Raw genomic sequence first — 16,586 nt, forward strand, 5'->3', positions numbered from 1 at the left:
TAACTTACTCCTCCTAGGCACCTGATCCTACCTCTGGTGTGTCCAGGGGTCCGTGTTTGCCCAGCTATCTATTTAGTATTTCTTTTAGGAGTTATGAGATTGATCACTGTTCGTTCCATTCTTCACCTTTCATTTTAATTTCATTTTGTTCGATAGAAGGGCACACCCTTTCCCAATCTAATTAAAATTAGATCTTCCATCCGCTCCCCGGTTTTCGATACGCGACATATCGAAAACCGGGGAGCGGATGGAAGATCTAATTTTTATTTGATTGTTTAATCCTTTGGAAAAGACTTCCTTGTAGCACTTTGAGTGGAAAAGACAAAGTTACTAAGAAAGAAGCAACTTGACATAAATGCTGTTTTCAATGACAAATCTGAAAACAAACTGGCATTTTATTTTAGACTGAAAAGTGAAGGGATGAATTGTTCAGATGTTTTGAAGAACAACTGCACAAAATCACAACTTTTGCAACTCTGTGTTGCTTAAGGCATCAAAATTGCTAATAAGTATAGCTGGGGTTTCAACCCAAACGAAATGGGTCGTAGACTCCAAAATGACCATGTTTGTTGTAATCCCCGTAACCCCTCCAGACACGTCACTGCTTAAGTTGTGAAACTTCTGCTCCTTCCCAAGAATTATCACAACTCGTGAGAGATCGCATACTGTTTTATTAGGTAGAAAATTAAATACAAGTCTAATGAAATAAAAATACAATAGTTCAAACACCCAAGTTCGAGGAAGTCAGATAGTTACAAACAGATTTTTGTCAGATTTTATCGGAAGTGATGCTTTCCCGGGTTCCCCAGGTAGATATGCATTTGGGAGAGAAAAATATCAAAAGTAAAACTAATGTTCATTAGTGGTGAAAATGTATCGTACATGACTCCAAACACTCGTCTCCATTGATGCTACAAGATGGCAGGTTGACAGATGGATAAGTATCCTAGTCTGTCCAGCCCATCTCCCAGTACTGTATCATAAAAGTCCAATTATTGTCCGATCCTTAGTGGTCAATAATAATGAAGAGATTAATGTAGGGATACCAACAATCTCCGCGAAGTTAATTTTACTACCAAAATTTAAAGTACATTGTAGAATGATCATTTCGATGGACCTTTTTAATTTCAATAAAATGTCAATGAAGTACCGGTATACCGCAGTGACGGCGACATTTTTCCAGAGGCATTATGGGTAATACTCATCTTTTTTCAGCTGATGAAGAGCAAATCACGTGACTCATATGTGTAATCATCGGAGCGAGCTCGTCGCGACGCGAGCTTCGCTCGCTATTAATCATTTTATACATTCTCACACTCTTCCACACTACTAATTCAGCATTATTGGTTGAATACTTCTTATTCTAGGTTACAGATCAAAAATAATTTTCCAGTTTTCCCAAAGTCTTTTAAATTTCAAAACTTCACATGATTTAGTTGCTACAAATTTTTCAACTTTGTATTTGAAAGAAAGATAATGCATCAGCCCAGTAATATCAGGAATTTTGTTTTGTACAATTGAAAATATATTGTTTGGTATACAGAATTATGAAATTAACAACTCTATTACACAAACTGAGAGGCGTTTCACCAAAAATAACATTAGTAACATTAAAACCAATTCTTTTTATGCTAAGATTATTCCAAAGTGATAGAGTATCAGAACAAGATATAAACATATGTTGTATTGTTTCTACATTTTCTTTACTAAATGAACAACAGTCATCTGAAATTATACTGATTTTCTTGATGTAATATTTCGTAGGAAGTAGCGTGTAAAGAATTCGGTACTGCAACCACTGAACTTGGGTATCAATACTTGTTTCAAAACAAACTTTAAACAACTCTTTGACAGAAATATTGCCTTCTAAATGTATAGAGAGAATATCAGTTAGAACATGTCCCCATACCACTGTCTTCACTAATCTAATATTTTGTATCTACATCTTTTACATGCTGTGGATAACGTTTATGGGGATGTAATTGTGAGGACAGAATTCTGTCCTCATAGTGTACTTTCTGTCCTTAAAACTTCTTTTCCTCACTTTACACGTTCTCTCTCTCACGGTCAGTCGACCTGATTATAACAACCAGGTAAAATAAACCATAATACACAATATTCACTTTTAAAACTTCACTCTTTAGAGTCAATAAGGTTTTTAAAGATAAGAAAATCTTCACAATCAAAGATCCATTTAGAATAAATTCTTTGTCACTAATTATATAATAATCAAGTGTCTATAGGCTATTTTGTTACAAAGCACCGAAGAAGGGGAATTCCAATCCACAGGCACCTCCCTCTGGACACGCTAATTTAGTATAAGATAGTGACGTCTCAAAGAAGTATTCTGGAAGGGACGTAAAAGAAATAAAAAGAAGTACATATGAAACATTGGTGGTTTCAATAAGTAATTGAAATTCTGTACCTGTATCTAAAAATATTTTATGTGAGAGTAATATACAGCATCAATGTTAAGTCTGTAAATATTTAATACAAGGTACATGTATAATATATTTATCATTTTTACAAGACATTGCCAAAAACCAACCATTCTGGAATCTTTGAAAACAGACGAAAGCGCTCTACCAAGTTCAACTAGACAATACAACTTGGTTTAAACTTCTGAGATTTTATGTACATCTATCAATGAAATAGTTTTAGATAAAATATTGCATTGAATGATCTTCTTAACTCAAAATCTCAGAACCTAAACCAATCAGTTTTTAAATTGAGCTTTGTGTGTATGAAAGGTATGCTTTCTGAAAAATACCATACCAAAAATGTACAGCATGTGAATTCATTTTATCGTGCATATATGCATTAAGAATTTGGCATAATTGGAGCTGAAACAATCGCACGTTTTGGCATAATCAGGATCTATCACTTCATCTGTGCGTGATAATGGATAAATAGGGATGATCATATTTAAGCGGAACCATAAATTGGTGTTTTTGCTTAACCAAAAATTAAAGGCGCTAAAACATGAATGCCGCGAAAATAAGAACAAATACACAACTGATTATGTCGATTTATGATTTCCAAATCCGTATGGCATAATATAAGGTTTTGAAGATGGTTATACCAATTGTGGGAGAATTGTATCATCGATATATTAATGTTGGATATGCATGTATTTGTGCCATCACCACCAAATAATTGAATATACATGTACATACAAAATGTCTGGAGAATTCATGCCATATAATAACAGAACTGCTCAATTCCTCTTTTACCTTTGAATTGTAAAATCTTTAAGTTGCGATCCAATTTACGATATGAGATTACCTTTTTGGTTTTATTTCAAAGAAGAGTGTGTCCTAAAAATTTTGTATGATGCGTTCATACAAATTAGACAGTGCACTGTCTGCTTCCAGGAGTTCGGAAACATCTATATGGGGTTCCTTTTCAAGGGTTATGCAAAAGTAATGCAGAAATTTGCCAAAGAATAAGTTCTGCATATCAAAACTTGGGAATGGAAATCGCAAAATTGAATTTAAATCATGCGCAGAAATGAGGCATGTCTGAAATTGTGCAAATGCGTGAACTATGTCAAATCTGATTTCACATGGCGAAGGGTTGCAGAATGGATTCAAATTCTTCAAAATTCTTTTCAATATCCCATGAGGTGATTCATACACAGTTTTGTCAATGATGCTTTCTTTTGGTGGTAGATGTGGATTCTGATGTTTGTATTCGATCTTCAGCATTATCCAGCAAACTATCAGCGATGATAAATGGTTCGAGGAGACGTTGGGCGTAGAGTGCTTGTACCAAAACGACGTCATCCCGAGCAAAATTCTCATCTCTGGATCGAAGTCATCAAAAGCATTTTCCATTTGCAAAGCACACTGTAGTACTTTTTGCCTGTCCTCAACACGCATAGTCCCAATCTCATCTAATCCAGGGACAGGTAAATACCCAACTTCCCTACATACGGTTACTGTTTTGCATGCGATATTATCACCGCTGTGTTCAGAAGACGGTATTGCGTGTCTATCATACTCCTCTACTGTGGTTTTTCCACAATCCTTCAGCAAAATGCCATACAGAAGTTGTCTTAGAGGCTCTGAGCATTCATAAGAAGAAGGACTTTCGAAGTGTTCAGGCTGACAAGAGAGAAATATTCTTTGTGATGTTACGATGGTCATAAAAATGCTTGCAATCAGGCATTCTCTGTGATCTTCTAAAAACCATCCTGGTACACGAACCAAACATGGTGGACTTGGTTTATTAAGAGAATATGCATCGACTACGATTTGAAATGCTCTTAGGCTTTCCTGTTGGACTGCTCCAGCCATTTGATCATTTGCTAAAGAGGGTGACTGAATGTGAACTAGCCAGTGTATTATTTTCTTCTGTTCACAATTCGCTGTACGTAAATCGCAATGAACCCTTTGGCCTGTCAAAGAATCCGAAATAGAATTCAAAAATGGTTGAAAATCCTCCTTGTTTGTATAATCATTGCCAAATAAAACAGCAAGGAGTGGGAAAACAGCCATGCCTAATCCAGGAAAGAAGGAAGCGAACTTGTCCACGTGATATAATTTTGACGGTATGAAGCTGGTAACGGGCACGTTTCCTTTGTTTTTTATCTTCAGGTGGTCTATAGGAAGAAATCCCCTGTCGATGCGTACAGCATAAAAGTCGGAGTCTTGGGAAAGTACTGGACAATTTTGTTTATTGGCAATGTTGGCTATCTCTTTGTCCGCCTCAAATTGGCATGTAATGACTTCAATGTCCATGTCTCTCACCACATCCAGAAAAAGGTTATACCCTAGAATGGGGAGATTTTTATAGACAAAGTGAGACATCCCTCTCTCTGAGAAATTTCCAGTTGACATTCTTTGACAATGACTATACAGTCGTTGGAAACGTTCCTCTGCTCTGCGTTTCCTTGTTATCAACTTTCTATCATCTACAGAATGCCCACCATCCATTACAACTATTGGTCGAACTCCACATCTTTTAAGAACCCTGAAAAACTCACGAATATCGTACGCAAATTTGTTGTAGTCGCCACCGTGTAAAAAATCTGAGTCCTTGCTCTTTTGAAACAGGTAGTGTAAAATATTTGGTCCATCTATGACAAGCTCAGTTTGCTGCAACTCGTATCTTGTCAGGAAAAAATCTTCATTTTTCTCAATTAAAGTCTTCAGTCCCTTGATTCCCATGACTCACTAAACTTTAATTCTAAAAATAAAAGTAAAAAAAATAACAAAAGGTGAACAAAAACTGTAACCCCCAAATGATGAATAAAAGAAAAAGAACAATAACATCAATCTTATGAAAAATTAATTCTTTGATCCATCCGCCTTCCTTGATATGATACTGTTTAGATTTGATCCTAAAATCAACAAGTGCTAATTTTAGTATACGTCCAAATATGAAATTTCTTTTAGAACCAACCTGTTTTGTGATGTATACCTTTCAAAGTATTGATGTAAATTTCTCCCACAGATCCTTTATAAACATGTATATATCTATATTGTACATAATTACGCGTCGATCAATGTTCAAATAAGATAAACAAAATTTATCTAATATAGATTAGGATTCTGTACAATATGATTCATCGTCGCTAGCCACGCTTACCGAGTCCGGGAGTACCTAGCCTTGGCTGTATGATCAGCGAAACTAGTCTGGTCCCCCCCCCCCAATTGGTATAGAGTCTTAATAACTACCATTCCAATTCTTTTCAAATTTGGTAAGAAGCATCATTGGGACAAGGGGAACATAAATTTCATGAACCCCGGGGTAGAGGTTCAGACCCCAGGGCGGGGCCAAACTTGTTATATAGTGTTCATGTGTAAAACACTTAAATAACATTTTCTCTAATGCTACTGATACTAAATTGAAAGTAAATAGATATTTAGAAAGGACGCATTGGCTGTTCCGTTTAGCGTAACGAATGAGATTGCAGAAAAAATTCATAACCCGCTTCCGGAAGAAAGCATTTCATTGTTTAGATATGCATGCTATTAGATAGTAGTTTGTTAACACAATGAATGTTTCATATTAAACATATGTTGAATTGAATTCATCAAAATATAAAAGGTGTGACACGATAAAGATCCCTCCCTGCTCAAAGGCCGAAAGCGCTGAGCATAGGCCTAAATTTTGAAGCCCTTCACCGGCAATTGTGACGTCTCAATATTTATTCAGTGAAAAATTCTCGAGCGCAACGTTAAACAATATACAACCAACCAACCTAAGGAATATAATTGAACATTCAAAAACACAATAAGGGGAATACCGGAAGTCCTGTCACAAGCACATGTGCTCTGAGTTGTGAAAACATTCAAATTTCTAAGATTCTTGTTCTAAATTACAATATAAAGATAGATAAATTTTGAAGCATTTAAATCAGCCCTTAATCAATCCCCCATCTCACACACACAGGATGAATTATAACCCCCCCCCTACCTCACACACACACAGGATGAATTATACCCACCCCCACCTCACACACACAGGATGAATTATACCCCCCACCTCACACACACAGGATGAATTATACCCCCCCACCTCACACACACAGGATGAATTATACCCCCCCCCCACCTCACACACACACACAGGATGAATTATAACCCACTCACCCACCCCCACCTCACACACACAGGATGAATTTTACCCCCACCTCACACACACACAGGATGAATTATACCCCACTCACCCACCCCCACCTCACACACACAGGATGAATTATACCCCCCCCCCCACCTCACACACACACAGGATGAATTATACCCCACTCACCCACCCCCACCTCACACACACAGGATGAATTATACCCCACTCACCCACCCCCACCTCACACACACAGGATGAATTATACCCCCCCCACCTCACACACACACACAGGATGAATTATAACCCACTCACCCACCCCCACCTCACACACACAGGATGAATTTTACCCCCACCTCACACACACAGGATGAATTATACCCCACTCACCCACCCCCACCTCACACACACAGGATGAATTATACCCCCCCCCCCACCTCACACACACACAGGATGAATTATACCCCACTCACCCACCCCCACCTCACACACACACAGGATGAATTATACCCACCCCCACCTCACACACACAGGATGAATTATATCCCCCCCCACCTCACACACACAGGATGAATTATACCCCACTCACCCACCCCCACCTCACACACACAGGATGAATTATACCCCACTCACCCACCCCCACCTCACACACACACAGGATGAATTATACCCCAACCTCACACACACACAGGATGAATTATATCCCAACCTCACACACACACAGGATGAATTATATCCCAACCTCACACACACACAGGATGAATTATACCCCCCACCTCACACACACACAGGATGAATTATACCCCAACCTCACACACACACAGGATGAATTATATCCCAACCTCACACACACACAGGATGAATTATATCCCCACCTCACACACACACAGGATGAATTATACCCCCCACCTCACACACACACAGGATGAATTATATCTCAACCTCACACACACACAGGATGAATTATACCCCCCCCCACCTCACACACACACAGGATGAGTTATACCCCCCCTCCCACCTCACACACACACAGGATGAGTTATATCCCCCCCACCTCACACACACAGGATGAATTATACCCCCACCTCACACACACACAGGATGAATTATATCCCCCCACCTCACACACACAGGATGAATTATACCCCCACCTCACACACACACAGGATGAATTATATCCCCCCCACCTCACACACACAGGATGAATTATAACCACCCCCCACCTCACACACACACACAGGATGAATTATACCCCCCCCCCACCTCACACACACAGGATGAATTATACCCCCCCCCCCACCTCACACACACAGGATGAATTATACCCCCCCCCCCCCCCACCTCACACACACAGGATGAATTATATCCCCCCCCACCTCACACACACAGGATGAATTATTACCCCCCCCCCACCTCACACACACACAGGATGAATTATTACCCCCCCCCCACCTCACACACACACAGGATGAATTATTACCCCCCCCCCACCTCACACACACAGGATGAATTATACCCCCCCCCCCTACCTCACACACACACAGGATGAATCCCCCCCACCTCACACACACAGGATGAATTATTACCCCCCCCCCACCTCACACACACACACAGGATGAATTATTACCCCCCCCCCCACCTCACACACACAGGATGAATTATACCCCCCCCTACCTCACACACACACAGGATGAATCCCCCCCACCTCACACACACAGGATGAATTATACCCCCACCTCACACACACAGGATGAATTATACCCCCCCCTACCTCACACACACACAGGATGAATCCCCCCCCCCACCTCACACACACAGGATGAATTATACCCCCACCTCACACACACAGGATGAATTATTACCCCCCCCCCCCACCTCACACACACAGGATGAATTATTACCCCCCCCACCTCACACACACAGGATGAATTATACCCCAACCTCACACACACACAGGATGAATTATACCCCCCCCCCCCCCTACCTCACACACACACACAGGATGAATTATAACCCACTCACCCACCCCCTAACTTCACACACACAGGATGAATTATAACCCCCCCCCTCCCACCTCACACACACACAGGATGAATTATTGAATTATACCCCCCCCCCCCACCTCACACACACAGGATGAATTATAACTGTACTTTTGGTAGACAGGAGTATCCTCTCCTTTAATTTATGTATATTCATCTTTCATTGAATATCAAAAGATGATTTCTTAAGCAATTAGTATTATGATCACTTTAGCTTCCCCTTTCCCCTAGAATTAGTACCCCCGCCCCATGGGTCTTGAATTTCCTATTTACGTAGACAGCTTTATCTTCTTTCTAAATATGTCGTCAACAGAAGTAAAGATTTCTAAACATAATAAGTAAATCGTGTGTGAAAAGAAAGACAAAGGGGGAAAATAGATTCAACAAGTTTTAGATAAGATACTTCCAGTATAAAAATGTGTAAACCTTCATTCTCTTGTTCATAGTTTCATTTATAATCATGTTTACAGTTTATTGCTACAGACCTACAATGCACATTAAATTAAAGATTTTCTAAAATAGAACACATATTTACTATAATATGGCAAAGTTAAATCCCCCACCAAGTTTCAACTGACCTGACCATTAAGGCCATGGATATCATCATAATCAGTATGAACAAAAATAATTGTCACAATACATAAGATTAAAGGAGATTTCTGCTGCGAAAGTAGAGAAGAAGATTTTCTAAGATTTAATATATTTTCACTATACAGCCATATTGGCCTTGCCATAAGTCTAAACCCCTGACTCGGCCAGGGGCAATGCATTTCAAGTGCATGTAGATTTAGGTGCATGTAGCTTAAGGCTTCATGGATATCATAACCATGCTTTCATTTTATGTTCCACTAAAAGATCTAATGCATTTTAACTGTACATGACTATATTGGTCCCATTCTTGGGTCTTAACCTTTGACCTTAGAGCCATGATTTTCACAACTTAGGTAGAGGGCCTCATAACTAGGCATTTAGATTTTCTCATACATACAATGAATGTATGTGGGAAGCAAAAATCTTTTAAAAGCTTTTAAGACATCTCACAATATGACCATATTGGCTCCACCCTAGGGCGTGAATCCCTAACCCACAGGTCAGAAATTTCACAATTTAGGTAGACATGTAGATACCTTCATGGACGTCATAACCATGCATTTAGTTTTTCTCAAATAAGTCCGGAAGTAGAGAAGATTTTGTAGCATTTAACACATCTTTACTATACTTGTATTTGGCTATATTGGTCCCACTCTAGGGACTAAACTCCTGACCAAGGGGCCATGATTTCCTCAATTTTGATAGAGGGCTCAATGAACACCATAACCATGCATTTGGTTTTTCTCCCACATAGAGAAGATGTTTAAGATTTTTTTCAGTTTTGGCCTGGCCCCACCCATGAGACCCTGTGGGAGCTAAGATCATAAATTACACTACAGTATTTACATTCCTCTTAAACTAAAAAAAAAAGCTTCACGCCAAAAATGGTAACAATTGGACTTACAACTTTGAAGAAGTTAAAAATGTTAAATAGTTAATGGTCAACACAGGATGACGGACGAAGACCAACGACGCACATATAGGTCACCTGAGTGACTCGGGTGATCTAAAAACCGTAATGTTACCGTTCTTTACTCAGCAAAAGTCATTCAACCTCCTTTTCCGAGTCAAAGTCAAAAAGCTAATGGTTTTTAGGAAAACTAGATAGTTCAGTTCCCGGTATTTAAAGAGAAAGACTTCCTTCTTCTCGAATAAGACATATTTAAAGACCCACATCATGCACAGGCGATTGTTTCATAAACTTGGCAAGCTATACTATGTAATAACTATAGCTTGTCAAGTTATTGAAACAAGCGCATATGATTTCATGACCGAGCAACCAAGTGTAGCAGGGCCCCTACAGGGCAGTCTGCACTCTATATCAAGGAGAACTCGTTCCCGGGTACGAGTTCTCCAAGAGAAGTCGTACTTATCAATATCTGGGTACGAGTTCGGGAGAAAAACTTTGTCATTTTACCAAATAAAAGTGTGGGAACGAGTTCTCCTGGAGAAAAACTTTGTCATTTTACCAAATAAAAGTGTGGGAAGGAGTTCTCCTGGAGGAACACTTTGTCATTTTATCAATTAAAATTCTGGGTACGAGTTCTCCTAAGGAAAAACTGTAATTTTATCAAATAGATTCTCCTGGAAAAGAACTGTCAGTATATATAGTAATTGAAATTTTGATACGAGTTCATCTAATTAAAAATTGCATCATTTTAGGTATTGAAATCTAATTACAATTTCTCCTTGAAAAAAAAATCTAGTAATTTCATTCATTAGACATAATTTACTATGAACAAACCGTTCAATTGATTAAAAGATATACAATGCTTTACATTTTGCTCGCGAAGCTCAGTGGTCGTAGTTTACATTGTAGACCTTTACATACAACCGCTGACTCCTGGTCAATTCGACCGATAAGCTCTCCAGATGATTCTGTACTAGCAGAAGTTTTACGTTTCTTACACCTCCTCCTCTCGTTAACCATTCTCTATCATTGACGCTTGTCATGGTAAATCTTTTGTTCAGCGCGTCATTTTAATTCCCGGATCTGACACAAACTCCGTATAGTGTCAATTCTCCGGGACTACTTTCTCCTACGTATAATTGAATATACATGTCAAGATGCATTGAATATTCTGTTGGGCAAGTGCTCTGGGGTCTTCCAAAACCTTATTTCATTATACATTTAAAACAGTTGAGGTCCCGTTTTACAAAACAACTTACGACAAAATCCCAATTCTTAAATTGTATTACACAGTTATTATTTTGAATGAAGGAATTAAAACGTTTCTGAAACTTAATTTTCAACATTATTTCTTCACTATTTTACATTGGAGTGAATCATCCTACAATAAACTGGAGAATTCCAAAATGTAAAGTTGGTCGTAAGTCGTAAGTTCTTTTGTAAAATGCACCCCAGACCCCTAAAACATATAATTCTTGCTACGCATATCAAGATGCATTGAGTATTCTGATGGGAAAGTGCCGGGGTCATTCCAACCCCATCATTTTGTTTGATTGTTCAAATATCTTTAAACTGGTTGAGATTCCAACCCTTAAAGCAAATACACATATTCTTGTTGCACAGACACAACGCACCTGCACCTGTATTTGTTTGTCGTTTTCCCGCCCCATTTGCCCCTCAAAGACACAATGCGTCAATCGTCTTCCGGACGATGAATTGATTAATGCATGAAATGTAAGAGGAGTTCTTCTACAGTCTTTTTTTTTTCTTTTCTTTTCAACCCCAAATGGTCCCCAGGGGGGAAAAAAAAATGAAAATTCCGAAACCTTATTGCACGTCTACAGGACACTACCAATCATATTCCACAAGATACTTTGGCTATTGTGTGATAGTTGTACTTAGTTTAATGTTTGGTACTGTCATTCACTTTCAAACATACTGGGCTGTGAGCAGACCTTGCTAACTTTATTTGTGTGGTGTGTTAAAGAAACCGAAGCATCCCTTTCTAATATAATGATTTAATCTGTACAGGTCCAGTGAAAACGGAACTTGGATTAGTTCATGTATACTCTTAGGGGGTCATACTTGTTCTGTTATTCGATTACAATTTGATGTTACAGGGGTCTCAACGTCTCGTTTAAATTAAGCATTTCACAAATTCTATGGTCGTTGTAATGATCTAGTTTGCCAATGTAACCTATCATTTGGTCAAATGCTATCTGACGTGTTTCATACCGATTGTTAGACCGTTTTTTGACACACTGATTCTGACTACGGATTGCTCCGTTTGCCTGGTTGGGCTTACGGCGGGTGTGGTCGGTCGACAGAGAATGATTTAGTTCCTCCTAGGCACCTGGTCCCCCTCTGGTATAGCCATAGGTCCGTGTTTGTCCAACTCCTTATAGGAGTTACGAGATTGATCTCTACCTTTCTTTTTATAAAATGGTACAGGAAAAGTAGTTTGTAAGAGATTCCAAAGGGTGCAACACCAGCATAACTAACTTGAAGGGACATAGACACGGTTGAGCTGAAAATTTTATTTTTCTATTTTTATTGTTTACAATGCTTAACTAACGTATTTTTAATGATCAACCAACATTTGAATATCAGTTGTTGAGTTACAAGTGCGATACAGCACTCACAATTATCTGTTATGTAAACAAAGTTCGTGCCATGTTTTTGTTTACACATAGAAAATAATAGAAAATAACATGTTTAAAACAAAATGAGATGTACCAAACACTAGAAACTATTTAATTGTGTTCAGAATTAACTAGTAAATTGAAAAATCCGCTTTAAATAAACGTTTACTAGTATGGTTAACATATGTAAACAAAAACATGGCACGAGCCTTGTTTACATAACAAAGAATTGTGAAATCTGTATCTCCCATATACCTCGACAACTGACATTCAAATTTTTGCTGACCATTAGAAATGCCTTAGTTAAGTATTGTAAACATTAAAAATGAAAAAATGGAATTCGAAAATTTTCAGCTCAAATCGTATGCCCCTTTAAAAAGTATACGAGTTTGAAAATACATTTCATTTTATAGGAGATGTGCTGACACTAATAGCTTTAAGTAGTATATTATCGAATTCAAATAATCAATTAAACTTTGCTTTATTCACAAGTCATGTGTGCAAGTCATGAGAGGAAGATTTACTAAAAGTAGAATAGTGGAAAAACATAATTTTTATAAGTGTGTAGAGTGATTAATTATTCATCATAAAAGGGTTTTAGCAGCCTCACCTTTATTTCGGAAGCTGCATCCAGTTCCATAAACTAGTATGTACAACTGTAGTTTACTCCAGTTATATTCATTTTTCGTAACATTTCGTTATCAGAGTTATTTACTTTGTCGATAAAATAATGATTAAATATATTTGTATCGTTGCATATGTTCGGGAATGTCTTTTGTATTTGTATTGATTTTCCTTGTGTGTTTTTATTGTTGTTTTAGGGTTGTGTCATTGTTTCCCACTATTAAACGAATCTACAACCTTATCCTTCTTGTGGGTTATCTTTACACTCAAGACCGGTTACAATTGCGTAAAATGTATGAAGTTTCTGGGAAACATTTTTTACATTTGAAAAACACCATTTTTGACCCGCAGGATCGATGATAAAATTCCAAAACCTTCTTGTACATCTACTGGACACCACCTATAATATAGAGTTTGAGGAAGAAGAAAGTGTGGCAGCCAAATTTCGCTGAAATATTCTTTGATCATAGCTCACTTGTACGATATTACCCCGTAGATTTCAAACGATCCATAGTTTGTGAAAGCAGTGCTAGGCGAAGTGCACATGTTTTATTTTTCAAATTTGGATACAAAGAAGGAAACACGCGTAATAAAATTCAACTTCACCTCTCCCGTAGTCTGGGCGACCGTAGGGGCACCAACGAAGACTTCCTAACCAGCTCTCTCCACTCCCGTCTGTCGTCTGCTATTCTGAGGGTGTTGCTCAGCTTCAGGCCTGTCCACTCCCGTCTGTCGTCTGCTATTCTGAGGGTGTTGCTCAGCTTCAGGCCTGTCCACTCCCGTCTGTCGTCTGCTATTCTGAAGGTGTTGCTCAGCTTCAGGCCTGTCCACTCCCGTCTGTCGTCTACTATTCTGAGGGTGTTGCTCAGCTTCAGGCCTGTCCACTCTGGGATGTTGTCCTCCCAGCTCTTCCTCTACCTTCCGTGCCTGCTCTCTCCATGTACCGTGCCTTCCAGGATCATCTTGGCAAGCCCAGATCATCGTGAAACGTGCCCGTACCACTTCAGTTTGCGGGGTTTTTTCCCTGTGGTCAAGAGGTCTTCATAGGGTCCGATAGCTTGCTTGATCTTGTTCCTGACGTTTTTATAAATGTTTCAGGTCAAATTTCTGTTTATTACAATGTGCCGAGTTTGAAATAAGCTTCCAACCTGGACACTGTTTAGTTTGTGAATGGGATTCGCTGTAAATACGACGAATACACGTGCAATACCTGTATTTTAAAAGTCAAGGTTGCTTACGAGAACTTGTATGTTTTTCTGGGTGAAAAGTGTTGACAAAGGCATAATATGGTGTCTTTCACGAAAAACCGTTGTGAACTATATAACCGTTAAACAGTTTGAGTTGATAAGATGTTATGTATTCTAGTAGAATATTGCTATGGTGAATTAATGTTTTCAAGTGCATGTACATATAATTTTGTTGAACTTTATTAATTTTGTTTGTGGTCATAGTCATGTACTGTTGGTTGTAGAAAATAATACCTAGAGTATAAGGGCTTTTAGACTGTAGTAGTTTAGAATATTAAATATTTGATACACTTGTAACATGTAACCGTATATATTTTTCTGATACCCAGAAGAAGGAAAAAAAACACAATTCAATTTTTACGATTTCAAAACTTACGTTTAAACTACATAATAATGTATTGACACTTAAATGTATTAGGTTTGCCCTTAGTATTGGGGAATCCTAGAGGTATTTAAATGGCAAATACGCAATAAGAGTATACATATGGATGGAGGTCAGTTCTACGTCTCGTGTGCTGGCAACGAGCTCCGATTAGGGAAAATTCCCGTTTCGGTGCAAAACCTCTTAATGAGATTCTACAACATATGAGAAATAGGTAAGTGTCTCGCACATGCAAACTTGAGATTTCAAAGCGCAAACTCTACCCAAAATTTCTAGATCCTTTATGGATACTGTTCCTTGGTTCAAAATCATTTTCCAGTTCACTGTTTTATAACGTATTACTGCTGCATATCGAGTTGGATTTAAAAAATTTTAGTAATTACTATGGAATTTACAGTAAATTTAAGTAAAAGTCACAGGAACAAGTTTACAAGGTGTTTGCTTCAAAACTGTTATACTGAATTAAGGAATTCAAGCAATGAAAAGGTAGAAAACTTTGCTATTATTCACCTCGACTTTGCAGTGTAGAATGTCACCATAAAAGCCTGGCTTTCAGTACTTTGATTTAACCGGCCGCCATGACGCCATCAAATGTATATCAAAACATATATAAATACATATCTTTTATAATAAGTATTTTTATTAGTATTAATGTTTCTTAACAAAATGCATTTTGTTTGTTTTTGTCAATGAAAACACCGTTTAAAGTATTGCTTCATCCAATCTGATCTAACAGTCGTTTCGATCAATCTCTACCCAGAGTTGTCGTTCCTTGCACTCACCAGAGCAAGGAACGACAACTCTGGGTAGAGATTGGCAATTTATGTGCCCAAGATATTCGGCATCATCTAAAACAAGGATATATTCAAATATATCCTTGTATACTTTGTTTTTTCACAGATATTTATATAATTTTTTCATGAAATTATGTATGTTTCCCCTTTCTTACATGTAGGTATATGTTTATTAGAAAACTTAAAAGCTCCATCCTCATGTGACTTATCAATACTAATGGTTGAGAGTGGAAAAAACTGTATTATTTTCCACTCAATGTAGTTAATTTAATCAATAACCAAAGAAAATGTGTATGTGGCCACCTTTTTAAAAACTGATTAAGGTGGCTCACTACAATCTTTATGACTCTTTATGACACTTCACGTAACAAGATGGCGATTTAAATGTTTTCTGAAATTATTGTATCAATCTATTGTTTGTCTAACATCGTAGCTCAGTGGTTAAAGCATTGGGCTGGTGAACCATAGATATCGAGTTCAAATCCGCCAGTCTTTTGTTCATAAGTGAATGTGTTGAAATAATTTTTTTGAAAATCATGTTTTTATCCAAATTTGCATATTTTCTGCCTTTTTTGCATATATACTTATTATATATCATCATATCTTTTATGATTAAATCAATTCATACTAATTTGAGAAACTATTTCAGGGAGTAGTGAGCCACCTTAGGCAGATTCCAATTTAGGCCTATTGAACTCATAATCTGATTAGAATCAGATCTTAGATCCACCCCGTTATTGTTATGTCGCTACACAAAGCGACATAAAAACAATGAAGCGGATCA

General features: G+C 38.1%; 2 protein-coding genes across 3 annotated transcripts in view; one reads left to right on the forward strand and one right to left on the reverse strand.

Moving 5' to 3' along the window:
- Positions 1 to 656: 656 nt before the first annotated feature.
- On the reverse strand, positions 657 to 13,450 carry LOC125649978 (protein asteroid homolog 1-like). Of its 2 annotated transcripts, none has more exons than XM_056166774.1 (2): positions 13,366 to 13,450; positions 657 to 5,190 (listed from the first exon to the last, which is right to left on the reverse strand). In XM_056166774.1, exon 2 carries the CDS (start codon positions 5,169 to 5,171, stop codon positions 3,318 to 3,320), a length of 1,854 nt encoding a protein of 617 aa, XP_056022749.1. In that variant the 5' UTR covers positions 5,172 to 5,190; positions 13,366 to 13,450; the 3' UTR covers positions 657 to 3,317. The 2 variants fall into 2 exon arrangements, with proteins under 2 accessions (XP_056022749.1, XP_048733849.2); XM_048877892.2 differs by lacking the exon at positions 13,366 to 13,450 and adding an exon at positions 10,229 to 10,410.
- Positions 13,451 to 15,100: 1,650 nt separating this feature from the next.
- LOC125649663 (tyrosine-protein phosphatase non-receptor type 9-like) overlaps positions 15,101 to 16,586 on the forward strand; it is a 61,229-nt gene continuing 59,743 nt past the window's right edge. The window contains exon 1 of the mRNA XM_048877352.2: positions 15,101 to 15,222. The gene's annotated coding sequence lies outside the window, so the exon portion shown is untranslated. The remainder of the gene's footprint in view (positions 15,223 to 16,586) is intronic.

This window comes from Ostrea edulis, chromosome 5 (assembly GCF_947568905.1).
Source record: "Ostrea edulis chromosome 5, xbOstEdul1.1, whole genome shotgun sequence".
In the NCBI taxonomy this organism is placed as follows: Eukaryota; Metazoa; Mollusca; class Bivalvia; order Ostreida; family Ostreidae; genus Ostrea; species Ostrea edulis.

Bases quoted from the DNA above. Each gene is read 5' to 3' on its own strand.
- LOC125649978 (XM_056166774.1), bottom strand. From the start codon at position 5,171: ATGGGAATCAAGGGACTGAAGACTTTAATTGAGAAAAATGAAGATTTT.